Source organism: Xenopus laevis, chromosome 9_10S (assembly GCF_017654675.1).
Source record: "Xenopus laevis strain J_2021 chromosome 9_10S, Xenopus_laevis_v10.1, whole genome shotgun sequence".
NCBI lineage: Eukaryota > Metazoa > Chordata > Amphibia > Anura > Pipidae > Xenopus > Xenopus laevis.
Window position 1 is genome coordinate 101,837,708 of NC_054388.1, and position 26,895 is coordinate 101,864,602.

Consider the following 26,895-nt stretch of genomic DNA (forward strand, 5'->3'; position numbering starts at 1 on the left):
CTGGGGGTCTCCTTGGTACATCTGGGGAGAGGAGATCTGTGCAGGAGCCCTATGGTTAAATTATTGCACCAGCCTAAAGTTTCAGCTTCTCAAGAGCAGCAATGGGCCCTATAGTTAAAGTACGGGGTTTCATTTTAAGGTCTGTTAAAAGGTACCAATGAGAGGAAAAAGGTTCCCCCCCATCAGAAGAGCAGACTATGCCACCCACACCTACCTTAGTGTGCCAGTTTAAGGGCATGAACCAAATATTGCGATAAATACCGGGAGCATTTCTCCCAATACGGGCAGCATAGTGCTTGCTACACTATTTGCACAAAACTGTATTGTTTTTCCTCCAACTGGAGGGTCAGCACCTCTGGTAGGAGAAAAATATTTTCCTCTGATACATGCCCTTTAAATGCATTGTTGAAAATGAGGTTTTAAAAATGCAGCAGATGTCTAACCTGCCTTTGAAGCACTCAAAAACCTCGACATTTAGTGTGTCCAACCCAATGTTCATGCCGCGGCTACAATCAGGTCAAAGTGCAATCCCATTCAGGAAAAAGTCTCTCGTTTACTGTGTGTTCAAGGTGCAGCGGTCACATGTATGAATGAACTCAGACCTGGAATTAGGCTGAAAAGCTATGTTTAATTTTATATATAAAGCCCTTATGCATCATGAATATTTTCAGCATAGTGGCCAATGTATTTTTATTGCTTTTGGTAATTGTAATTGTCAGTCTTTAAATGAGTTTTTATTTTTTGCATACATGTTGTGATGTAGAGTCCTGCAGTGGGTCGGGTACCTGCGGGTTACCCGCAACAAAGGGGGTATCCTGTGGGATGAGGGTAGGATTTTCAGGTGCGGGTCACAGGTCTGTGGGTTGGGTTCTGGGTCTCATCTAAATTTCTTATCTTATGTTATATTGTCTATATTTTAAAAATTTTACAAAACTTTTTTCTGTCCCCGCCCACTTTTGATGATATCACTTCAGGTTTGCAGCAACAGCACTTCCTGTTTAAAGGAGAATTCAACCCTAACGTTTAAAAACGCTACCCCCCTACCCTACATAGACCTCCCTCCCCCCAGCCTAAGTGTTACCCCGGGAAAATGCCCCTAATGTTTTACTTACCCCTCAGTGCAGATTCAGGCATCGGAGTTCACAGGCACCATCGTCTTCTCTTCGCAAATCTTCGGAATGAGACCGGCATGGCGGTGCATGTGCAGTTGGAGCAATTTTCTGTTTCACAACAACTGGGCATACGCCCAGAGGCTGAAGATGGCGCACGTGAACTCCGATGCCTGAATCTGCACCGAAAGGGTTAAAACGTTAGGGGCATTTGCCCGGGGTAACACTTAGGCTGGGGGGAGGAGGGAGGGAGGTCTATGTAGGATAGGGGGGTAGGGTTTTTTTTTTTTTTTTTTTTTAACGTTAGGGTTGAATTCTCCTTTAATGGTAGTCGGCGGGTTGCAGATAAGGCAGTTGCGGGTTGTGGTCCGATAGCGGATCAAAATATGCGGGTTGAGGGTTCGGATCTCATAAATTGGTTCCGCGCAGGACTCTACTGTGATGTGCCTTTTTAGTTCCAATCACAAGGTGGTTGTGCATTTGTAAACATTTAGTTTTGTGCGGGTAAATGATTGTATTTGCAGTCAGACACAGTGTTTCATCAGAACTCCAAAGTTTCTGATCACTGCTGGGCAGAAAACTCACAGACTGGCTCCCACGGAAGTCACCAGGAATGCTGGCAAAGGTGACTGTTACAATCCATTGCAACATGTTCAAAAGAATATGTATTTTTAAGGAGAGTAAACCTTGTAAAAATTCACCTGTGTTGGCACTTTTATGTGGAATTCAGCAGAAAGCAGTTGCAGCCAGAATGCGGTGTTCTGAGCAGGCAAAACCTGCAACTGTCAACTGGATGATCTGATTACAGATAAGGAGGATTTTGCACCACAGACATAATAGAATGATATTCCCCTATGGAGGGAGAAAATGTTTTTAAAGGCAGGGCCAGTAGGCATGTGAGAAAGGTGTCTATGGAATTTGGAGGGGTCCCCAGACATGTGTATCACGCAAGTGTCAAATTTATTTTAAGCCTGTCATTGTATAGGTTTAAAAAACCCTCCCTAATTTATTAGAGATACAGGTAGAATGGGTCCGACACATGACTGAGATGTGGCCTGGGTTGTGTAGGGGGGTGAATAGTCATCTGCAGTAATTCTAATATTTAGCCTTATTTTTATGCTATTCTTACAAGTGGGGGTAAATTCAATTCTGTATAATGGACTAAGGGCACTTTCACACAGCGTTTATTCATATGGAAATCACAAAGCTAAGGTTTCCATTATTCACTGAGGAGGCGTTTGCCCCGTGTTCTTCCAGGTCTATCTCTTAAAGCGGTGGTTCACGTTTCAGTTAATTTCAGTTAATCCAAAGAAACTTTTCAATGGACCTTCATTTTTTTATCGTTTTTTTTTTTCATTTTTTTAACGTTTCTGAACTATGGCTTCTTTCCAGCTTTCAAACGGGGGTCACTGACCCCTCTAAAAAACAAATGGCTACAAATGTATCATTATTGCTGCTTTTTATTACTCATTTTTCTATTCAGGCTCTCTCCTAATCAAAAGCATGCAATACATGTTGCTATGGTAATCTGGACCCTAGCAACCAGATTTCTGAAATTACAAAAAGAAGATTTGCTAAATAAAAAGACAAATAACTAGAAACCACAAATAATAATGAATGAAACCTATTGGCAATTGTGTCAGTATATCATGCTCTACATCATACTAAAAGTTAAGGTGAACAACACTTTCCAATAAAGTTGTTCCAATGTTGCTCCAATAATGAAACTGCAAGAATTCACAGCAGTAAAATTACGAGGTTCAGCAAAGCCTGCTACTAGAAATCTAAACCCACAAGCGATACGGATTCACTTAAACTTTCTAGAGTTTAAGGAAAGTCAATTAGTACTGTTTGTTCACGTCTGTATTAATTTTTATTTTTTAAGGATGCACTGAATCCAGTATTCCCTAGGCAGGACCAAATCCAAAACGTTTAAAGGAAAACTAAAGCTTAACCAAAAAAGTAGCTAGAAATGTTGTACATTATGTTTTGGGCTTCTGTACCAGCCCAAGGCATCCACAGCCCTTTAGCAGTAAAGATCTGTGTCTCCAAAGATGCCCCAGTAGCTCCCCATCTTCTTTTCTGCTGATTCACTGCACATGCTCTGTGCTGCTGTCACTTACTGAGCTTAGGGACCCACTCACAATATACAGTACACATAGAATAGAAATGTCACAATATAAGGCTGATTAGTAATTAATACAGATAATTACTACATGGCAGCACAGAAACCAGTGCAATTAGCATCAGAATTTAATAATCAGCCCTGTAGCATCAGCTTATATTACATACCAACCTCATTTTCTGCTGGATAATTAGTGACGAGCCCTAAGCTTAGTTTCTCAACAGCTGCTCAGAACCCACTGAGCATGTGCGTGTCACAGACACGTTCCAAGATGGTGACCCCCTGTGACAAGTTTGAAGTCCTGGATCATTGCTGCTATTGACAAGCTGAAACTTTAGGCTGGTTCACTATATAATATATGGCATTTTTAGCCACGTTCATTTTTAGGGTTTAGTTCTCCTTTAAAGGATGTGACTGAATTAAAAGGGAAATTTATTTCTTAACAGGTAATACAAAGGTTCACATTTTTCTTAGTTTGTTATATGCAAGTTAGGGCTTGTGGTCAAACCTTTGTGGGTGCAACTTTTTCTAGCCATGTGACCCAAAATCAGACTCGAGGGGTTTACCAGATCAGCACCATGACTAGCTCTTGTGATCTACAGGTCTGAAGAAGCTTGAGAATGGACTGCACCCCTATTGGCAATGCTTAATTTAAAGCCGCATTCCACTTGAAGGCTGATCATCCACTAGAGATGCAATATTTAAAGAGGCAGCAACAACCACAAAAGCTTTGAGCCACGGCCAGGGATTGCTGCCCTACAGGCTTGGAAACAAAGATCCCTTCGTGTTCACTGTCAATTTACAGTTTCATCTCCGAATGTTAAAACAATATGTTCTCCCAGCTATACGAGTCTTTTGGGAGGAAAGATTTCAAATATTTGCTAGGATGCTGCACATTCCTCAGAAAGCAGCCAGAATGCAAACATGGCAGCTGCGGAGGTGCAAAGGTTAACACTAAAGCTGCTGGAACGTCATGGGCACACAATGCTTTACCCATCTGGAATGCAAAAAAAAAATCTGCCTAAAAAGAAACAACCAAAATATTATACAGGTGTGGGACCTATTAACCAGAATGCTCCGGACCTGGGGTATTCCTGATAAAGGATCCTGTAATTTGGATCTTCATACAATAAGTCACCTTAAAATTAATTTAAACATTAAATAAAGACAAGATTTTTTGCCTCTAATAAGGATTACGGTAACTAGATCTTAGTTTGGATCAAGTAGTACAGGATACGGTTTCCTTATTACAGACAAAAAGGAGATCAGTTTTAAAGATCTAAATGATTTGATTTAAATGGAGTTTATGGCAGATGGCCATCCTGTAATTCAGAGCTTTCTGGATAATAGATCCCATACCTGTATGCATGTCTTTATAATCAAACTGTATGCTAATACATAAAACATTAAGGAGGATATTGGGGTCAAAATAAAAAAAAAATAAAAAAGTTTACTACTATAGTGGATTTACGTTTTCCCTCATTTTACATTGGTGTTTTGTGGTCCCACCTATATATTAAATTTCCTTGAATTTATATTTTCCTGGATTTTACACCATTTTCTGGTGCCCTGAAAAACATAAAACAGGGGTTCCACTGTACATTAAAACGGTGTCACTATATGCATACCACCCAACTGTCCCGTTTTGAGCGGGACATTCCCTCTTTTGACAGCTCAACCCGCAGTCCCTCATTTGTACTGGAAAGTCCCGATTTCTCTGCACCGAACAGCCAAAAAAGAAACAATGTCTCTAACTTCATTGGCTCTTGAGAGCCCAGAATACATGCTTAGGGCAAGGCCAGACATAGCGATTTTAAAAAAGCTCTGTCAGGTGTAAATACGCCGGAAACGCACTTCCACTGAAACAAATGGAAATGCACTATGGTAATTCTCACAGGGCGCTTGCAAGCTGAAATTTGCCACGGGACGCCAGTATTGGCGTTTATTTATCAGAAACGCCAATAAGCCAAGAAACTAACAAATCAATAGACTCTATGGGATCTGCAAGTTTGAAACCACACTTCACGTAAATGTGGCATCCAAAGTCTTGCGAGATAAATGATGCATATACGTTTTTAGGGCTGGTGACGTAATTACGCTGCGTTAGGACGATCATTCCTTCTCCATTTTGCATGTAAACAGTTTTTCTATTTTTAAATAGCTTTTCTATTTTCTATTTCCAGCCAGCGGAATTATGGGGAACGAGAACAATGAGAAGTGCATGTTGGGAAAACAAACCTAAGTGCTGAAAAACACATGTTGACGGTGGTGTGTGGTTTCAGTGGCGTAATTACGCCCAACCAAGCTTTTTTTAAAAAGCAACGTAAAAACGCCATGTCTGGCCTTGCCCTTAAGATTCTTTTGTAACAGTTTTAATTAAGATAAGAAGTTAGAATCACAGCTTAAAGGGCAACTCACCTTCATTAGTAAAACTGTTATAAAACATAAAAACTACAGAAATGTGTTCAAACTTTCATAACTTGGCAAATTTTGTAAAATGGGCATGGTAATTAGGGGGTGTGGCCGTAAAATGAGCGTGGTGAAAAATTTGCCACGCTCCGCACTGCAAATCTTTTTGTCCCTTTTTACTTTCAAGAATAAAGGGAGTTATGCTTTAAAAAAAAGCAGCATGAAAAGGAAAAAAAACTGACAGTTCCGAATATATTTTTGACTGAATGGGGAAGTGCAAAACCACTGAACTGTTTTGGTTTCTTTTCCTGTAAATGGCAGATTCCTGTATGAAAGTGGCTGTGCTGGGGCTGACATTGAATGCTGGCTCCTCAGCCTATTGGTCTATGTAGAAGGACAAAACAGCCTGTCTCATGGATATCTGACCGCGATGATTTCTTCGAAACGGCATTTAAAGGCGAAGGAAAGGTAGCAAAGCAGTTCATTGCCAGTAGATTAGCCACAATAGTGCAAGCTATAACACTATATATTCTGTCGAATGCTTTACCATACCAAGTAAACGGCTCTAGAAGCTATTTGTTTAGGATAGCAGCTGCCATATTAGCTTGGTGTCACATCACTTCTTGTCTGAATTTCCCTGCTCACTCATAGCTCTGGGCTCAGATTACAGCAGTGAAGGAGGAGGGAGGGGGAGAGGAGCAAACTGAGCATGCTCAAGCCCTAACCCTGGAGGTTTAAGGTGAAAACAGGAAGTCTGATACAGAAGCCCATGAGTACACAATAAAAGGAAAGAAATGTGGTGTTTCTTTTAACAGAGGACTCAGAGCAACATTAGTTTGAGGGTTTACTGTTGCATTTATATAGACCTTTCTAATAAAACTTACTTAATTTTAGCCTTTCCTTCTCTTTTAAAGTTCCATTAGGCTTTAGAGCAGTCCTCTCCCAATGGGCTACTGCAGATCAGGCCCACAACCAATGTGACAAAATCAGCAAAGATGTGCTCATGGCAGATAACTAACTAACAAAAAGCACCCCCAGTGATCACTGTAGGGCAAGAATCAGCAACTCCGCTGGCTTCAGCCTTTTCCGGGGATGTACCCAAAGCAACAGAGTCGGCCCGGGTGCAACCACAGGGAGAGTATTTTGGGGACAAAATTCACAGGTGCTGATTCTTGCCCTGCGTTTATACTCAGGTCAAAGAATCAACCCTATGTGACATTAGCCTTAAATGAACAGTAAAGTCAAGAAAATTAAAGTATTTTAAAGTAATTAGAATATCATGTGCTGTTGCCCTGCACTGGTAAAATTTATGTGTTTGCTTCAGAAACACTACTATAGTTCATATAAACAAGCTGCTGTGTAGCCATGGTGGAAATTGAAAAAAAGACTGTATGGCACAGGTTAAATAGTAGATAACACCATTATGTTCTACAGAGCTTATCTGCTGTGTAACCTGAGCCTTTTCTCATTGAATGGCTGCCCCCATTCCTATTCAGCAGCTTATTTATATAAACATTAGTAGTGTTTCTGAAGCAAACAAAGCAGTTTTAGCAGTACAGGGCAACATTACATTATATTTGTATTACTTTAAAACACTTTCATTTTTTCATGTTACTGTTCCTTTAAGCCAGACATATACTTTAAAGGGGTGGTTCAACTTTAAGTTAACTTTTAGTATGTTATAGAATGGCTAAATCTTTTTTTCTTTTTTTTTCTTTTTTTAATTATTTGCCTTCTTCTTCTGAGCCTTTTCCAGTTTTCAAATCGGGGGGGGGTCACTGACCCCATATAAAAAAATGCTGTGAAAGGCTACAAATGTATTGTTATTACTCATCTTTCTAATCAGGCCTTTCCTGTTCATATTCCAGTCTCTTGTTCAAATGAATGCCTGGTTGCAGGGGTAATTTGTACCCTGGCAACCAGATTGCTGAAACTGCAAACTGGAGAGCTGCTGAATAAAAAGCAAAATAACTCAAAAACCACAAATAATAAAACATGAAAACCAATTGCAAATTGTCTCAGAATATCACTCTCTACATTATACTTAAAGTTAATTCAAAAGTGAACGACCCTTTCAAGAAAAAGCTGATCCTAACGGTATCTGACCATCGTCCTCATCAATAATAATAATAATAATAATAATAATAATAATAATAGCATGCTTCTGTTAGCCAGTTACTGGAGCACCCAGGTCAATGACTGACTTGTAGAAGGACAACTTCCAAATCTTGCAAACACCCAACTTCCAGTTTACCCAGTTTAAAAAAAAATCCGTCAGTTGTCTGTGACATCTGGAGTGCAAGCATGTGGCTAATCCTGCACAGTCATGTGAATCGTATATGAAAGAAATGCAACTTGCAAGGAGGGATCTATACATTCCACACATTGCAGTGACCCAATGGCAGCCCGGCACGGACGTGGCAGATACCATATGATGCAGTCTGCATTGCAGCACAAAAAAGAGACCCTGATAGGGGCACATAGATAGGACAACACAAACATTTTTCCTTCCTGGTGCCTTATTGTTTCATGGATCATCTATGAATGACCCTAGGACCTTATCGCTGCAAGGTAGCAATACTTAAAGGGTTTGTTTACCTTTAAATGAACTTTTAGCATGATGTAGAGAGTGATATTCTGAAACAATTTGCAATTGGTTTTCATTTTTTATTATTTGTGGTTTTTAAGTTATTTAGCTTTTTATTCAGCAGCTCTCCAGTTTGCAATTTCAGCTAATTCCCCTAGCAACCATAAACTGATTTGAATAAGAGACTGGAATATGAATAGGAGAGGCCTGAATAGAAAGATGAGTAATAAAAAGTAGCAATAACAATACATTTGTAGCCTTACAGAGCATATGTTTTATATATGAGTTCAGTGACCCCCCCCCATTTGAAAGCTACAAAGACTCAGAAGAAGGCGGCAAATAATTCAAAATTCAAAAGTTGCTTAGAATAAGCCATTCTATGACATACTAAAAGTTCATTTAAAGGTGAACCACCCCTTTAAAGGGCACCTGTTGGCTAAATACATTATACCCAACCAAAGGTGCAGGCTAATAGAGCCCATACTCTGGTTGGGGGTAACCACAGTTTTGTTTTTTGTTTTTTTAAATTGTGGCAGCGCTACGGCACGTCAGTCAGAGCGACTGCGGATAACCAGCTTCTGACTAGTGATGTGCGGGTCCGGTTTTACCCAACCCACGCCAGATATCCGCCCTCCCTCCAGCTGCGCCCGACTTCTGGATTCCTTTTATAGACCCACCAGTGACGTCACAAGGGGTGGGGCGAGCAGGCGCGCGTCTATAAAAGTTGAAGAGAGGAGAGCAGGCAGAAGAGATCAGCCCGCGACCCGGAAAGAGGGGTGCAAGTTCGGTAGGAACCCGCGGGTATCGGCCCGGCCCGCACATCACTATTTCTGACGTCACATCCATGTGTATAACAAGCAAGTTGAAGAATTCACTCATTATGCGCACGAGTGTGCCCCAACATGGCTGCTTGGAGAGGTCATAAAAGGAGTGGATCTTTGCCTGACATGCCTACCTATAAGCTAGGCAATACCGGGCTGATCCAATCATCTGGCCCTTGGCCAAACGATTGTATCATAATTGGTGCCAATATAGGCTGCGGGTAAATGGCTGCATCAACAAGCCGGTGAGGTCCTTGCCCCAACCAGATTTTGAAAATTGCCTGAGAGATATCTAGACAATTGATGGCCACATATCTACCCAGGAAGAAATCAGAGAGGGCCCACACAAGGGTAGACTTAGTCTGAGGGGGCTACATAGGTCTGATCTGCCTGTGTATAGCCAGTTTATAGGCTGGGTCTAGACAAGCTAAAAATTAATAACAAAGGCTTCTATGGCGGGCACACTGCCTGCAGCCATACCAAAGTGCCACCAAGGACCCCTGCCCTGGAATATGGCATGCAATTTGTCTCTTAAAAGAATTGTTCCTTATAAAAATAAAAACTGGGTAAATAGATAGGCTGTGCAAAATAAAAAAAATGTTTCTAATATAGTAACCAAAAATGTAATGTATAAAGTCTGGAGTGACTGGATGTGCAACATAATAGCCAGAACACTACTTCCTGCTTTGCAGATCTCTTGGTTTTCACTGATTGGTTACCAGGCTGTAACCAATCAGTGACTTGAGGGGGGGTCATAGCTGTTGTTTATAAAATCTGAGCCGAATGCCGAGAATCAATTGCAAACTCACTGAACAGTTATGTCCCATGTGGCCCCCCTTAAAGTCGCCGACTTACTCAGAGTTAGAGAGCTGAAAAGCAGGAATTAGTGTTCTGTTATATTAGACATCCATTCACTCATTTTTGGCTATATTAACTATATTAGAATTTATTTTGCACAGCCTATCTATTTACCCAGTTATAATTTTACACTGAACTGTTCCTTTAATGCTTCCATCAGGCACATCTATAGGGAAATTTTAAAAAGTTGCCCTTTAATTGATGATTGATAAGAATGAGGCGTCCAATGAAATGGGTCGGACAGTGAAGACTGAGGGGACTCATCATTACTGAATGATTGGTAAGTTGAATGGGAAAAGATCCAGAGAACGACAGTTGGGGACAGTCCTAGAATAACTCTTCATAAGGAAGGTGCTTTTAGGGATAATAGGGATAGGCCTGAGAAGATGTATATTTACGCCCTTTTTTATGAGCTTTAAGTGCAATAGATGCCTAGTTAACTCTCCAGCTGCCAGAACGGCATGCGGTCATGGGCACAGCTGCTGTAGCGCAGACCTTACGATTTTATTCCTAAACAATTCCTGTCAATAGGCAATATATGTAATAAAGCAACCCACACGGATTCCATGGAATCCACACTCTTAAAGTGGTATCAACTACAGAGCTGTACACGTTACACCAGATATACACATTCAGCACTACAATGGCATTGAACAGCATCTAGTGATTAAATGACTATCTTTTCACACAGTTCCTGCTTTACCTGCTGGTGGATTTATTCAAATACAACCACTTGGATTGTTACAGAAGACTATGGCAAATTGTACCTGCATTTGCCATAGGAGCTCAGCCTGGCAATCTACGGATTCTGGCAAATGCCAGAGGGGCTGCAGTCACTATGAGGGTAGGACTAGATGGACATTTTCGGCGCGATCCAACACGACTGTCGGATGCAGATGCTGCACCTGACAGTCGCGTTGCATCAACAATGTGACATTCTGTATTTCCAAAACGTCTGTCTAGTCCTACCCTTACATGGGCCTTTGGGGAGATGTTCGGACCTGCATGTTCCCGCTGCCCGACCCGCAATGGGCCAACTAACCTTCAAACCTGGGGGACACACGAAAACTGAAGTAATTTCACTCTGGTGCTGAATCTTCGCAAAAAAAAAAAAAAACATAAAAATTGACAGAACCACAACAGTGAGTGAGAGGGTTCAAACCCACACCTTTATTGGTTACCCAGTCAGGTTACCCGCACGGCCAAGGAATTGGAGACTTTTTGCCCGAAACCAGACCATTTTGCGGTATTCTTCGGGTACCCGACCCAATGCAGGACTCTACCTCTGTGCACTTGAAATACCAGGGCCTATTTTTTTTGAATCCCAGTCCAGCGAATGTATCTGGGTCTCTCCTATTAGTCAGTTGGGAGCATTTTGCTGAACGCCGAACTGGATATCCTGCAAGCACCAAAACACTTGCAATTGTGCCATGTGCCAGCACTCTTAAATACACTCCCATGGGTAGAGATCTAACAAGGGCCACAAAGTATTCCCAGTATTGCCCTGGTGTAGCGACCCATAGCAATCAACAGATGTTTTTTTTTTTTTTTTTTTAAAAAGTTGATCAGTGAATGCTTTCTGCTGAATGAGTTCTTAAACATGGCAAGAACTGTATAAACATTGCTCCTAATATGATTAATGGCTTCTTTGCAGATGTCCGCTCATCAGCAGAACGTTTGGCACCAATGTCCACTTGTCATTGGTTCAATTTGATAGGGAGAATTTCCTTTAACAACATCAGCAGTGGCAATCACAGCACCCAACGTGACAAACCCTCGTGTGTATGGGCCGGGGGTGGCCTGGCTGATGCTGGCCCAATAAGACAAGTCCCATCAGCCCACCCTTATTTCCACCATAGGCCTATATATTAAATGTACATCATCTTGCATGATCTACAAGACTGGGCCCAGGTTCTCTGGTAGGCCATAGGAGACCCAGTCTGATGCTGGTAAAAACCAATCCAATCACATACCCAGAGCAGGCCTCCAGCATTAAGAGAAGCAAATGGAACACTTTATCCAGTATCAAGCCCATGTGGCTACAGTCAATTCATACAGCAGACAGTGGTGTACAACCAACCAAAGACAGGCCCACCATACTGGATATTTGAGGGTGAATTACCTTAAAGAGTTAAACAGTACATAGCAGATAAGGCTGGAAAAAAAAGTGTTTTTTACATTGATATCTTACTCGGACTGAGAGTCAAAATAGGCCCTGGCATTTCAGGTACACAGAGGGCCAAATAAACCCAATAAATAATGACTTATCTTTAGCAACTTACAGCAGCCCCTCTGGCACTTGCCAGAACCCACAGAGGAGGGAAAATACTTCTTTACTCTAAAAGGTCAATCGGGCCAGCCCCATGGATTAATTATGATCCACCGGAAAACGATGCCTCAGTAAATGCCCCGAGTAGAAACCTACCCAATCACTCAACCACAAATAGCATCTGATGAATGGCTACAATTCCTGACTGCCTGTTAGTCACTTAAAGGAACAATAACACCAAAAACTGAAAGTGTATCAAAGTAATAAAAATATAATGTACTGTTGTTCTGCACTGGTTAAACTGGAATGTTTGCTTTAAAAGACTACTATAGTTTATATATATACAAGCTGCTGTGTAGCCATGGGGGCAGCCATTCAAGCACAGGAAACACAGTAGAAAACAGATAAGTACTACTATAGTTTATATAAACAAGCTGCTGTGGAGCCATGGGGACAGCCATTCAAGCACAGGATACACAGTAGATAACAGATAAGTACTACTATAGTTTATATAAACAAGCTGCTGTGGAGCCATGGGGGCAGCCATTCAAGCTGGAAAAAAGGAGAAAAGGCACAGGATAGACAGCAGATAACAGATAAAACACCATTGTATTGGACAGAGCTTATCTGTTATGTATCCTGTGACTTTCTTCATTTTTCCAGCTTGAATGGCTACACAGCAGCTTGTTTATATAAACTAGGGCTCCCCAACCTTTCTTGCCCCTGAGCAACATTCAGATGTAAAAGAGTGGGGGAGCAACACAAGCATGAAAAACTCCCTACTTAGCCTACTTAGTTTTTATGCAATGAAACCTTGCTTCCAAGCCCGGAATTCAAAAATAAGCACTTTCTTTGAGGCCAATGAGAGCAACATCTAAGGGTAGGGGCACACTGGGGAATTCAGGGAGATTTGGTCGCCTGGCAAGACTGAGGGAAGGCATTAGGGGAGATTGGTTGCCGCAAAGACGAGGCAATTAGTTGCCAGGCGACTAAATCTCCCCTAATCGCCCAGTGTGCCCCTACCCTAAGGGGTTGGTGAGCAACATGTTGCTCAAGAGCTACTGGTTGGGGATCACTGATATAAACTATAGTAGAGTTTCTGAAGCAAACACGCAGCTTTCACCAGTGCATGCTAACAGTATATTATATGTTAATTACTTTAAACTTTCATTTTTTTGCGTTACTGTTCCTTTAAATGCTGGTCTTGCCATAGACTTTAATTGGGGAGAGTTATGTTTTGTATCCAAACTAGCTAGGGCCCATATGGTACTGTATCATCACTGAACTCAATAGACTGAAAGGTCTTACAGTGCACAACACTATTTAAAGAAAAATATTATATATTATAATTTGGCACCGTTTGCTGGGTTTATTTAAGAAAGGCCCGAGTGCAGGCCCGAAACATCAGTCTACACAATAAAAAATTAAAGACTGGAGTAGTGCGGATTCACTTGCTCTACTGCATACATACTCTGGGAACTGCACCCAGGCAAAATTATCATATTTTCATGGGGTTTTTACATATTTAAATATATATATTTATATATTTGTTTTCTACTGTTTGGTGTGAAAACAACAATGCCCTCAGGCTAAACTTATTGAAGAAATGCCCAGCGAAATATTTTGAATATGCAGTCAGAGAGTTCTATGGATACGGCTACTGTTTGGGATTCTGGCAGAAACATTAATGAGTTTCTGGGTTTCTCTGTATTTACAAATGGTCACAGAGGTTGGCTGAGCTTTACAAGGGCTGAAGGCCGCTCTTCCTCTGTACCACTACATGCCCGGGGCTGTGGTTGTGCCACAAAAGACAAACAGCTGGACAGCTGCACTCCGGCACCAGCAGCAATGTGAAGGGATGAGGATGGTTGCCTTAGGCAGCAACAGCCTGAAATGTATATGACCCTCTGATCTGTATAATGTGCCCTCAGGGCATCTATACAAAGAGAAGCCAAAGCAATGTAAATGATCCGAGGATTGGTTGAGCGGCTAAAGTGTTAAGAGGTTGCAGCCAATACACACAGTGGAAAGAGGGGACAATACAAGTTTGGGTTTGGGTCGGGGTTTCAGATATGCCTAACATTTGGCACCCCCAAGTGGAAGAAGACTTTCCTTCTCTTTAAGTTTCATTTTTCACCTTCTAAAGCAGCTCTGGGAAGGGGGGTCGCCGACTCTGTAAACTGTTCTTAATTTATACATTAAGTTGATACATTTCTTATCTTTGCCCTACTGAGCAAAATCTCTGGGTTTCATTAAAGGCAGCTGTTAGAATTGATACAATAGTTGCTAATACTCCAGAGATGCTGCTGAAAAATGTATCAACTAAATGTGGCAAAATTGTAACAGTTTAAAATCTGCGCCTGAATTATTGAGCTGTCAGACTGAAACATCTGAGACAGGGGCACTGAACTTTAAACTTAGATTTTGGAAAAATGGTAAATATTAAAAAATGGAAAGTAATCAAAAAAGTCTTTATTTCTGGGGAACCATCTGAAAACACTTGAACTGAAAAAGTGTTTGGAAGGTGAACAACCCTTTTAAAAGACAAAAGGCTGAGAGCTTCCCAATGTAAAGATGGTGTCATTTATGGGTACAGTTTAATAATTGTAGAGCATGGGGAGTACAAAGTAGGGATGCACTATTTTGGATTTGGCCGAACCCCCGAATCCTTCGCAAAAGATTCGGCCGAATACCAAACCGAATCCGAATGTGCATATGCAAATTAGGGGTGGGAAGGGTAAAACATCTACTTTTTTTGTGACAAAAAGTCATGCAATTTCCCTCCCCGTCCCAATTTGCATATGCAAATTAGGATTCGGTTCGGCTGGACAGAAGGATTTGGCCGAATCCCAATACTGCTGAAAAAGGCCGAACCGAATCCTGGATTCTGTGCATCCCTAGTACAAAGTAAAAACTATAAGGGGCAGAAACTCCATGCTGTGTAATATCCACACTGATCAAGCCCTCACTATAGTTCTATATAGAAATAGAGATGCCACTTGGCAGTTATGCATCTGAAACTCACCAGGGCTTTTATATCGTGCCTTGAATCCCAGCAGAAAGCCTGAGTTGGAATACACTTGCCGTAAGTGGACCTACATACTCTGCGCAGAGACCCGTATGGTCTTACACAGACAAGTTAAGGCCTAGATCCTAAAATTGGAAATGCTGGGTCCAACCTCCAACTCTAATACATTCACAACAAAGTGTCAGCACCTGAACCAGTACCCAGCGCCAAATCACCGCTACAACATATACAAAGTGCCCCAGGGAACCCCCCCCCCCGATCACTTGCACTGGACATTCCAATGGCAAACACCAGGGGTGCCCAAAAGGTAGATCGGGATCTACCAGTAGACCTTTAGCTGGGGATGGGTAGATAGCTACATCTATATATCTGCATGAAGAATAGCGACACTCATGGGGTTGTCTTAAATGCAGGCAAAAAGTATTTATTCCACTCAACGTTTCGATCCCTCACAGGGATCTTCGTCAGATTACAAACAAACAACCAGATACCCATAGCCACCCCAGAATTTAAACCCGCGACCGTTAAATTTCGGCAAAACGTGTTGCTAGGCAATCACCGTTCAAACGTGATGATTTATGAGAAACAGCATATAATTGTGCGGGAGATTTGGGTAGGACACAGAACATAGAGGGAGCATAGTGGTAGTGAAGACGGGAAAGGAGCAGATATGAGGATCGGAGGAAAGTGTAAAGCTGGCCATAGATGCAAAGATCCGATCGTTCGACTTCCCCATCTCCTGACCTGCCACTAACCATTCAGATCAAATAAAGTAGAAAAAGTACAGATCAGCCGATGTTCTGCCCCTGACAGCAATTGTATGAAAGTTATGTCCGACAAAAGCCGGTGACAGTCTCCCACTGAAGATCGCCTGAACGGCCGATCGGCGTTGCACGATAGATGTCGGGACTCTCCACACACGATCCGAAAATCGTACAAATCCTATCTTTGCATCTATGGCCAGCTTGAGACGAGAAAGGTTGCCACCATGCCAGATCATATTTACACTCTCAGGCCGGGCCAGAGGTAGACCAGTGGGCAGAGTAACGGTGGGTGTGCGCCTTTGCGCACTAGAGCTCTCATACGCCGAACGTTGCCAGGCAATAACGACTGTGTGAGTCAGGCCACATTGTGCGCTGGAGACTTCCAGCTCCCATACTTATTATAAAATTCCGGTGGCCGTCAGACTGCGCCTGAACCAGTACCCAGCGCCAAATCACTGCTACAACATATACACAGCGCCCCAAGGAACCCCCCCGATCACTTTGTACTGGCCATACCAATGGCAAACACCAAAAGGACTATCGGGAGCTACCAATAGACCTTTAGCGGGGCATCGGTAGATATCTATATGTCTAGATCACCCTCCTATTTCATGCTTTTCATTCAGATATTTATTATGTTAAGGTCACATAAGGAAGTAGTTGTTTGATTAATATAGCAATATACATTCTCTCCTAAATCAATATAATGTTTAAGTCATATTTTCCATGGAGCAGAACGCAAGCATTGCTTTAATGGATGTAGATCATTATTGGACAACATCACTAAACGTAGATCTGACATTAGTAAGTAGGGGCACTCCTGGCACACACCTGATTATCCCCAAGCAGTAAAGAGCAACATAATGCAAGTAATAACATATATATAGTAGTACAGTGTATCCCTGACATGTACTTTCTCTACTAACCCTCCACCTTGCCATGGACACACTGACCAGACCTGCTATCCAATAGAAAACGACACTGTCACTCCAGGGGCCCCAGAAGACATGCTCGAACTTGTCTCAAGCCACCCAATTGCTCTGTATTTAGACACTTAGAGCCCCAACATATTCCAGAGTTCGGGGCCCAGCCCAGGAATCAGTCACCCGGGTCCCAAACTTGCCCTAAAGTGAGTCAGTCCCGAGACAGGGTCCCGCCCAACTCTGAGTCTCAATGATCCCCAACTTGCCCCAGAGTCAGGGACTGCAGTTCCCCAGGATCCCCACAAACACTAAGTTCTACCCCTGGAGTCCAAGTCCCGCTGCGGCCGCGCACTCACCTCCCTACAGTCTGGTTCGCCAGAACCTTCATGCGATTGAACTGCTTCTTCATGGTGCCCTGTGCTCGCACTGCCACTGACCCAACTTGGAACCGGCTCCTACTCCTCCGGCTAATCCATCGGCTCGAACTCAGGGAGCCCCTACACTTACGATCTACGTCCCGAGCCCGGTGAGTGGGAGAAGGCGGCACCTCCCAGTCCAGAAACTGCCTCCTCCCTCTTTCTCCTTCCCTCTACCTACTGCTGTTCTCAACTTCCCAACCTGTGGCCCTCCAGCTGCGGACAAACTACAACTCCCAGCATGCACTTCGGCGGGCAAAGCCTGGGCCACAGGACAGTCAACCACAACCTTGGGAGTAGGGGCGCACAGGTAGATAGAAACCCCGCTGCCTGTGACTCTCCAGATGTTGTTGGGCTAGAACGTCCCCCACCCCCCGTGGTACGGTCTGTTTTTATACAGGAAATAAAGTATCTTTAAAAATGAAGTAAAATCGTCCTTAAAACAAAATGGTGTCCTTGCCTCAGACCTTTGTCACCCACAAAGCAAAATAGAAAAAAAGATTTACAGGTTCTTTTTTCGTGGATTACAAACTTTTTTTCTGTTTTGCTCATTATATATATATTTATCCCAACTAGGGTTGCCACCTTTTCTGAAAAAAAAAAAAAATACTGACCTTCCTATATATTTTTCTTTTTTCCCTCCCTATTAATAACATTGGGATCTACCATCATTTTTACCAGCCAGGTAGGGTTGCCGGCCTGGCTGGTAAAAATAATGGTTGTACCCAATGTTATTAATAGGGAAGTCACTGGCAATATAAGGATAGGGTTGCCACCTGGCCGGTATTTTACCTATACAGAGGAGCAAAACCCGGCTCTAAAACTTAGCTTAAATCTTAAGAATAAAATAATTTTGCGGGTATTGATTTTAGCTCTTTAGCTTAATACTGACTGAACCCTGCTCACCGTAAACATCGGTTGGTCCAGGTGCAAATTGCCCCGGACCCCACTCTTAGGTATAGACACCGGGTTTCCCAAGTCTGTTGTGCATGTATTCAAACAGTGAAAACAGAGCTAAAAATCTTACCCTGCAAAGGTAGTGACCCGGGTGCAGCCAGCCCCGAGTCCGTCACTAGGGGGAACGCCAACAGTCAAGTAGAGTATTTGTAGGCCGCGCACTTCTGGGCATCAACACAAATCGCTCCTCTCCAGATAGTTAAAAGGTAAATTCTTTATTAAGGCATAGTATCAATCAAACAAACTTAGCACCTGAGGTCTGACGCATTTCGTGATACAACACTTCCTCAGAGTTCCTCATGAAACGCGTCAGACCTCAGGTGCTAAGTTTGTTTGATTGATACTATGTCTTAATAAAGAATTTACCTTTTAACTATCTGGAGAGGAGCAAATTGTGTTGATGCCCAGGAGTGCGCGGCCTACAAATACTCTACTTTACGGTATTTTACCTGGCCTGGCCGATAAAAGTGATGGTTGATCCCAATGTTATTAATAGGGAAAAAAGATAAATATATAGGAAGGCCAGTATTTTTTTTCCAGAAAGTGTGGCAACCCAAAATAAGGGCAATGTCTTTCCAGCATTTTGTCTCACAAAGGAGACTTGCTAGTGCACTTTCAGGGTCCAGGCAGTTGCCAGTAGGGTTGCCACCTGACCAGTAAAAGTGATGGTTGGTCCCAATGTTATGAATAGGGAAAAAAGATAAATATATAGGAAGGCCGGTATTTTTCTCCAGAAAAGGTGACAACCCTAGTTGTCATTCAGGTGAATGGAGGGGCAATTATAAGTGTTTTACCACCCACCTACTTAACTGGAGATCACACTGAGAATTTCCTCATGTACCACTGCCCATAGATATATATTTCTCAGCCTGTGAGGCTTGTAAAGTGTCAATGCAATTCAACAGACCTCCAATAAACTCCTTCACAAAGGCCCAGACTGGGAATCTGGATTCTGGCAAATGCTAAAGGGGCTGCTGTAAGATGCCATAGACACTATTTATTGGGCTGGTAGGGGCAGTTTGGCCTTCTAGAGGCGCAGGTTTGTGGCAAAAACCCGGTCCTAATGAGGCATATTTTTATGGGCAAAAGGGGCGTTTCAGGGGCTGCTGCTGTCTGAGGCAGAAACCCCAATGCCGCCCCCCTCCTGCTCAGCACTTCTAACTTATAGCGTGGGATCAGGTCGAGGGGTGCCGCATTGCTAGTGCAGTGAGCATTTTAAAAAAACAGAAATTCGGCTCTTAAAGTTTATTATTTATTATTATATTATATTAAACCAATAAAATGAGACTCAAGGGTTTCATTAACAGAAGTTGGTTAAAAACATTTTTGCTGTTGGGGCCGAGGACAAGGTGCCTTGTTAAGTTACTACTGGAGTCAAGTCACAAGACCTTATTGCTGAAGAATAATATAAAAGAGGCAAGTCATGTCATTCCTATGGAAAATGCAGGTACACTTTGGTGTAAAACAGAATAAACGCCGAATTAAGAGTTCTGATGGCTGATCTCCCAGGGCCCTGCACTCCTTCTTGTTCAGCCACCTATGTCCCTGCCCATTCAGGAAGTGCCTGGAGCACCCAATGGCATAGGACTGGGTGACACAGGAGGTGGAGCAGACCTGGCTGTGACAGTAGCAAGTTACTAAGCCTAAACACATGGTGACTCAGAGTGCTGACTTGCATGCAGGGCCCATAAACAGAATAAACACATGGTGCTGTGTGTAATGTAATATACTTGTGTGTGATTCATCATCTACATGTGTCACACACTCAGCAGCCAGTGCCACATCATTCCTGTATCGTCACAGAGGTGCAGCAGTGACATTATTACAATTAGAAGCTGACTTACATTCCATTTATTTATTGGGGCTAATTATCAAACCAATTTTTTCTTACTAAATCTAATCCTATTTTAATGTAAATTGTGCCACCTACAGTACATACAATACAAATATGTAATATACAGTATATATATATATATATATATATATATATATGGGAAACAGAAACCAATCAGTAGGTAAACTGCTGTTTAAATGGATTCTGTCGTTATTTTTGTGATGTTGTTTTTATTTCTAAATTGCATTGTTTACACTGCAAATAATTCACTCTACATTATAAAATGTAATTTTTTTAGTTGTAATATTGGTGTGTAGGTGCATCTCAGGTCATTTTGCTTGATCATGTGCTTTCAGAAAGAGCCAGCATTTTAGGATGGAACTGCTTTTTGGCAGGCTGTTGTTTCTCCTACTCAATGTAACTGAATGTGTCGCAGTGGGACCTGGATTTTACTATTGAGTGCTGCTGTTATATCTACCAAGCAGCTGTTATCTTGTGTTAGGGAGCTGCTATCTGATTACCTTCCCATTGTTCTGTTAATAGGTTGCTGGGGGGAAAGGGTGGGGTGATATCACTCCAACTTGCAGTATAGCAGTAAAGAGTGACTGAAGTTTATCAGAGCACAAGTCACAGTTGGGTTAAGGCCAGCCAAGTTCTTCTTCTCCCAATCTCAGCAACACTATTCTGAACGGACCTGGCTTTGTGCATGGGGGCATTATTGTGCTGAAACAGGGAAGAGCCTTGTCCAAATTGTTGCCAGAAAGAAGTATGGAATTGTCAGGACTGTCATTATACAATATATTTATAAGGTTAGCTTTTACTGGAACTAGGGGCCCTAGCCTAGGTCAGGGAGAACAACCCAAAATTGCCATTGATTTTTCAACTAAGACCATGTTATATTAGAAGGGGTACCCTGTTGCTTTTGGTGATATGAACACTCTTGGACATGTTATGTAGTACTAACATTTTTAGTGTTTTACCTGATTCATGTCGCTTTTCCTATATAATAAAGTTGAAGTGTCTCTGCGTCCAGTCCCTGTGTCCGTGGGATTGTGCTACTGCGCATGTGCCCCACGGACCGTCTCTGGCGAATTTTTTTCCGACTAGAACAATTCTGTTTTTATAAATGTTTGACTTCATATGTTCTAGCGCCCGTAACGGGCTTAATGTCTAGTATTAAAATAATTCCTTTCAGCTTCTCATGCTTTGTACAGTTTATTTAGAATGTATGATTAGCACTTGAGCAGCAGGTGGAAAAAAATAATGTGGGATAAGCGCCATCTAGCGGATAATAATAAAAGGAATATTTTAAATAAGAAACAAAAAAATAAAATATTCATTCAGTCTGCTTATTTGCAAATATTTTTTTTTTGGTGGGGGGGGGTGTTGTATATTTCAGTTGATGCAGTGACAGACCATCACAAATAACGTTTGTATCAACAGACACTCCATGATCAGTGTTGTGACAGCGTTATACAGTGTTGTTTGTTCTCAAAGGCATATCTCAGTCTGCAGAAAGTGGCAAATAGGTAGAGCTACCAGAATTAGCTATATTTTAGTGCCCATAATTGGGCACATATATACTGCAGAAGTACTTTTTGTTATGGTGATTTTGCTGAAAAAAGGTTCACATTATAGGGCACTAGGATGCAAGGGAGCCTTCACATTAAGGAGATATTATTTTCAGGGCTACCCTTGCATGCAGTTTAGCAACATCTCCCTGACAAACTATTACCAAGCCCTACTTTTTAGATTTGCAGCTCTGGAATATGTTGGATTGTTGATTTACCAAATACTGATGGGAATCAGAACCCTACTTTGCATACAGTATTCAGATTTGAGATATATTCAGGTGTCCAAAGCTTTAAATTCATGTGATTCCTGCAAAAAGTGCAGGGGTTCCCAAATCCCAAACCAAATCTTGGATTCAACACAAACCTTTCCCTTTCAGCCAATTTAGCATTTTATATACTGTATATATGGCTTATGCCCCCTTAGCACACACAGCAGCACCATATTATAGTGTCATAAGAACTCATATGAGTAAGCTGACCCCAGAAAAAAATCATATATTTTTGGAAAATACTCAGCATCTTATTGCTATGCCCATTCCAGCACTGTCCACTCCCATTTGCAACCATGTTACTTACTAGATACATGTTTTCCTCACTCCTGCAAACCCAGAAGTAAATACAGTATCACAATGCCATCCCCACACACTCATTTAAGTGCTCAGTGACTCCAGTACATCCACATTACTTACTAGATACACGTTTCTCCTCACTCCAGCAAACCCAAAAATAAAGATCACAGTGCCATCCCCACACATACGCACATTAAATTGCTCAGTGACTCCAGCAACTCCCAGCACTGAACCACATTATGACTCCCTCTGGCACAGCGCCCCAGTGTTCACTGGCTCCTAGTATTTCATGACACACTAGTCCTGACCTCCCAGAATTTCATGACTCAGTGTTTCTTGCCAGTGCTTAAATTGGAGTGGAAAAGGTGAAGGGATAATATGTGTGCGGCACATTGCTGTTTTCATTTTAGTATTTCCTTATAATACACAAAAGCCATGAATATCCTGTAAATTATATCCTTATAAACGGTGAGTAGTGATGTCATCAGTTATAAACGGTGAGTAGTGATGTCATTTCTGTCACATGACTCACTAAAATTTGTGTATTATAATAAATAAAGTACCCCCAGTTGTAAAATATAAGGATATTAGAAGTTACCTCGGAGTTCCATGACCTGTATAAAAACACTCGGCCTTCGGCCTCGTGTTTTTATGTGGTCATGAAACTCTTCGGTAACTAATAATATCCTTATATTTTACAAGAGGGGGTACTTTATTCACTATATAATGAACAGTTAGATGCACAGCCTGCAGGTCTGGACTGAGAATTAAAATAGGCCCTGCCATTTCAGGTACACAGAGGCCCAATCAGCCCACACAGAGGCCCAAACAGTCCCCACCAGCCCACTAAATAGTGACTTTCTATGGGACCTTATAGCAGCCCCCCTGGCTTTTGCCAGAACCCACAGATTGCCAGTCCGGGCCTGACAGCCTGCATAGATACTGTATACCTATATAGTATGTGGCTTGTAGGTACCCAACATAAAAGTTGTGCATATGAATTTCTTGGCTGCTTGTAAAATTTCTTATAACACAACAGAACCCCCCTCATATTCTATGTTACCCATATTATTTTATCTATATAAGTGACCCAGTAGCTAGCAAGTAACATGTTGCTCACCAGCCCTTGTATGTAGCTCCCAGTGGCCTCAAAGCAGGTGCTTATTTTCGAATCCCTGGTCTGGAGACAAGTTTTAGTTGCATAAAAACCACGTGTACTGCCAAACAGAGTCTTCTGTAGGCTGCTCTCCACATAGGGGCTACCAAATAGCCAATCAGAACCATCATTTGACTTTTTCACACTTGTGTTGCTCTCCTACTCATTTTACATTTGAATGTGGTTTACGGGTTAAAAAAGATTGGGGACCACTGATCTATATCATTGTCTCACCATTCCTCAAGAGTGCCCCCTGCTGGTCAGTCTGGGATGGACAGAACTGTTTAGGTCAATGGCACATGCAGAAAATCTAGATGGGGTCCTGGTGGTGGAGAAGGGGACATGAAACAAGTCCATATTTTGGCAAAAATTGGAGTATGCTTCATCTATTATATTTTAAAATATGAGTCCATCCTGTAGCTTTTTTAAGCAAGTTACATACCTCCCAACAGTCCTGGTTTTGACAGCTCAGCCCGCAGTCCAGGATTGTTACTGAAATGTCCAAACTTTCTCTTTGATCTCCTGCACTGAACAGCCAAAACAGATACAAAGTTTCTAAAACTTAATTGGCTTTTGGCAGAGAGCCCACAATAAGTGTCAGTTGCACTTAAGATACATTTGTAACAATTTAAGATAAGCAAAGAAACAATTGTAACAATTTAAGATAAGCAGATATCTTGAGGGAAACATGACTTGCAGCTTAAAGGGCAATTCACCTTCATTAGCAAAACTGTAATAACACATAAAAACCAAACAAATGTGTTCAAACTTTCACAACCAGCCACATTTTGTAAAATGAACATGGTAATTAGGGGGTGTGGCCACAAAAACAGGCATGGACAAAAAAGTCGCCCCCAATTTGCGCAGCAAATCTTATTGTCCCTTTTTCTATTTACAAAATGTTGGGAGGTCTGAGGTTAGAACTCCAAGGTAAACGGTTGTTGCTGGTCTGTATAGCTGAAGAGAAATTGAATGCTCTGCTTCCAATTAAGTTGCTCTGTGCCAACAACTCCACTGTGCCAGTAAATCAAAATAATAAAGTAAAAAGAACTCCAGCAGAATCTCTGCTAAACTTTTATTCCAGGTTGTGGTTACATGACATGTTTCGGGTAGATACCCTTTATCAAGTTTACAAAGACCATAACCATGTGTTCGTACATATCCAAAATAACCTTTAACCCAATTAAACCTAAGGTATTCTAGGTAAAGTAGACCTCATTCGGCCCACAGTGATTCTATAAACATTTTCAAAACCATAACATTCATATATATAATACAATGTGGCATTTAAGTGCAAATAATAAAAATCAATATAAACACAAAAAGAAAAATATGGTTAACAAAAAAGTAAAAAAAAATAGTCCAAAATCATCCATAATCAAAATTTAAAAGGGAACTCTAGCTTCCAAAGCAAAATGTGACGAAGAGGCCCACATAACACAGAAACCCCAATATACCAATTACAGATACCTGTTTCTTCAAAATGTATGAATAAATTCCATTTTCTATGCTGAAATCCAGCTGTTTAACAGTTCTTCTCTTTCTGCATCATTTGAAATCCTGGCAGGGAAGGAGGGACTAAACACTGATGTTACAGATTGTAACAACTTCTCCACAGCTTACAGACAGCATGCAGGAACTACATAACCCACAATGCATTGCACTGTGATGTTCCTTTTCTTATTGAAATCACGTGTGCAGGGAATTGTGGGGTTTGGAGGATACAGGCTGAGGACAGGTGGCTGTTAATACAAAGTAACAGTAGTCAGCCAGCTCAGCAAAGTAATCAGACAGATCAGCAGGAGAGCAGGGGGCTAGGCTTAGGGAACTGTCAGAAACCATTAAAAATCATGAAAAGTAGGGTTGTCACCTATTTGGTTTTGACCCGACAGTTCCGTTTTTGTAAGGCCTGTTCGGGTCTTAAATTCCTGTTCGGTTTTCAGCCTTATGAAACCTGAACAATAATCTGGCCAATACATGAAAAGCGTTTAAATACTAAGATACTCACCTCAGCATGGTTTAGTTACTATCAAGTACAGATTATTACAGATACAAAAAAAAAAGCAAATCAATCAAAAATAAGAATTTTTTGTTCTAAATTAGCGTTGCTGTATTTCAGAGTTTTCTGGATAATGGATTTCTGTATAATAGATCACATACCTGTAATTAAAGGATTGGGCTTAATCATCAAGCAGAATATAGCTAGAGATACGGTTGCCACCAGGGCCGGATTTACATAGTGGGAGCCCCTAGGCCCACTGCCGTTTGTCACCCCAGTCCCCTCCTTTTCGCCATTGGGACCAGAGCAATGGGGATTGGTGAACAGGAAATTTAAAAAAACTCTCCTGCGCATCCTCAGTGTTTCTGAACCAATGTGGGTGTGGTTGGGAATCATGCCGTCCCCTAAAATCCTACCACCCAAGGCATGGGCCTTGGTGGCCTTTCCACAAATCTGGTTGCCACCTGCAGAGCCGGGCCAACCCGGCCAGGCGCCCTAGGCAACCTGGTGGGCCATGGCGCTGGCTCAGTGCGCGTGAAACTGCGCATGCGCGAAACTACGCTCCAGTGCACATGCTCAAAGCTTCGCTAAAATGGTGTTCGCGCATGCGCAGAGGCGCAGTTTCATGAAATTTACACTCGCCAGTCTGGGAGAGACGGGACCGGACACGGGGTAGACGACAGAGCAGGTACGTGCCTGGCGCCCCCCAGCTTTGCGCCCTAGGCACATGCCTACTCTGCCTACCCCTAGTTCCGGCCCTGGCCACCTGTGTGGTTTTGAACTGGGCATCAATACTTTAAAATATTGAGAATACTGGATAGAAATCCAGCCAGTTTTAACTAAGTGATGCAATAACCTTGCCATGGTGTCATAACTCCACCAACATCATTATGCCCACCTCTGATGTCACCATGCCTGTTCCTACATCACTGCCCCACCCCCAATGTTATCTGCCCAACCCCCCCCCCCCTTCGGTTTAGCCATCAGCAAACCAATTTAAAAATGTATTTTTAAATTGATAAATATTTCAAAGTTGCTTGAAATTATTTTTACTTTTCAAAGGCTTAAAGGAACAGTTCAGTGTGAAATTAAAAACAGAAATTAGATGTTATGACCCATGTGCCCCCCCTCAAGTCTCTGATTGGTTACTGCCTGGTAACCAATCAGTGGAAACCAAGAGAGCTGAAAAGCAGGAAGTAGTGTTCTGGCTATTATGTTACACATCCGGTCACTCCAGCCTTTATACATTACATTTTTGGCTAACTAACTATATTAGACACATTTTTTATTTTGCACAGCCTATCTATTTACCCAGTTTTTATTTTGACACTGAACAATTCCTTTAAGTTTGTGTGGAAATCCCTTTAAGCACAGATTTCTTTGGTTGAGGTTAGAACTTCCACCCCACACATGGAGGGCTCCAGACTTACTCCATTATGTTAGCAAGGACGCCCTATCAATTATCACCAATAAAAAATGTGATTGCTTTACACTATC

General features: G+C 41.9%; 1 protein-coding gene across 4 annotated transcripts in view; it reads right to left on the reverse strand.

Moving 5' to 3' along the window:
* Window positions 1-17,626, reverse strand: part of arhgap17.S (Rho GTPase activating protein 17 S homeolog) — a 92,179-nt gene extending 74,553 nt beyond the window's left edge. For 2 of the 4 annotated variants that reach the window (XM_041578470.1, XM_041578469.1), the window contains exon 1: window positions 17,250-17,626. In XM_041578470.1, the coding sequence (XP_041434404.1) occupies window positions 17,250-17,302 (53 nt within the window). In that variant the 5' untranslated portion in view covers window positions 17,303-17,626. The remainder of the gene's footprint in view (window positions 1-17,249) is intronic. The other 2 variants (XM_041578467.1, XM_041578468.1) reach the window with 2 other exon arrangements.
* Between the last annotated feature and the right edge of the window lie 9,269 nt (window positions 17,627-26,895).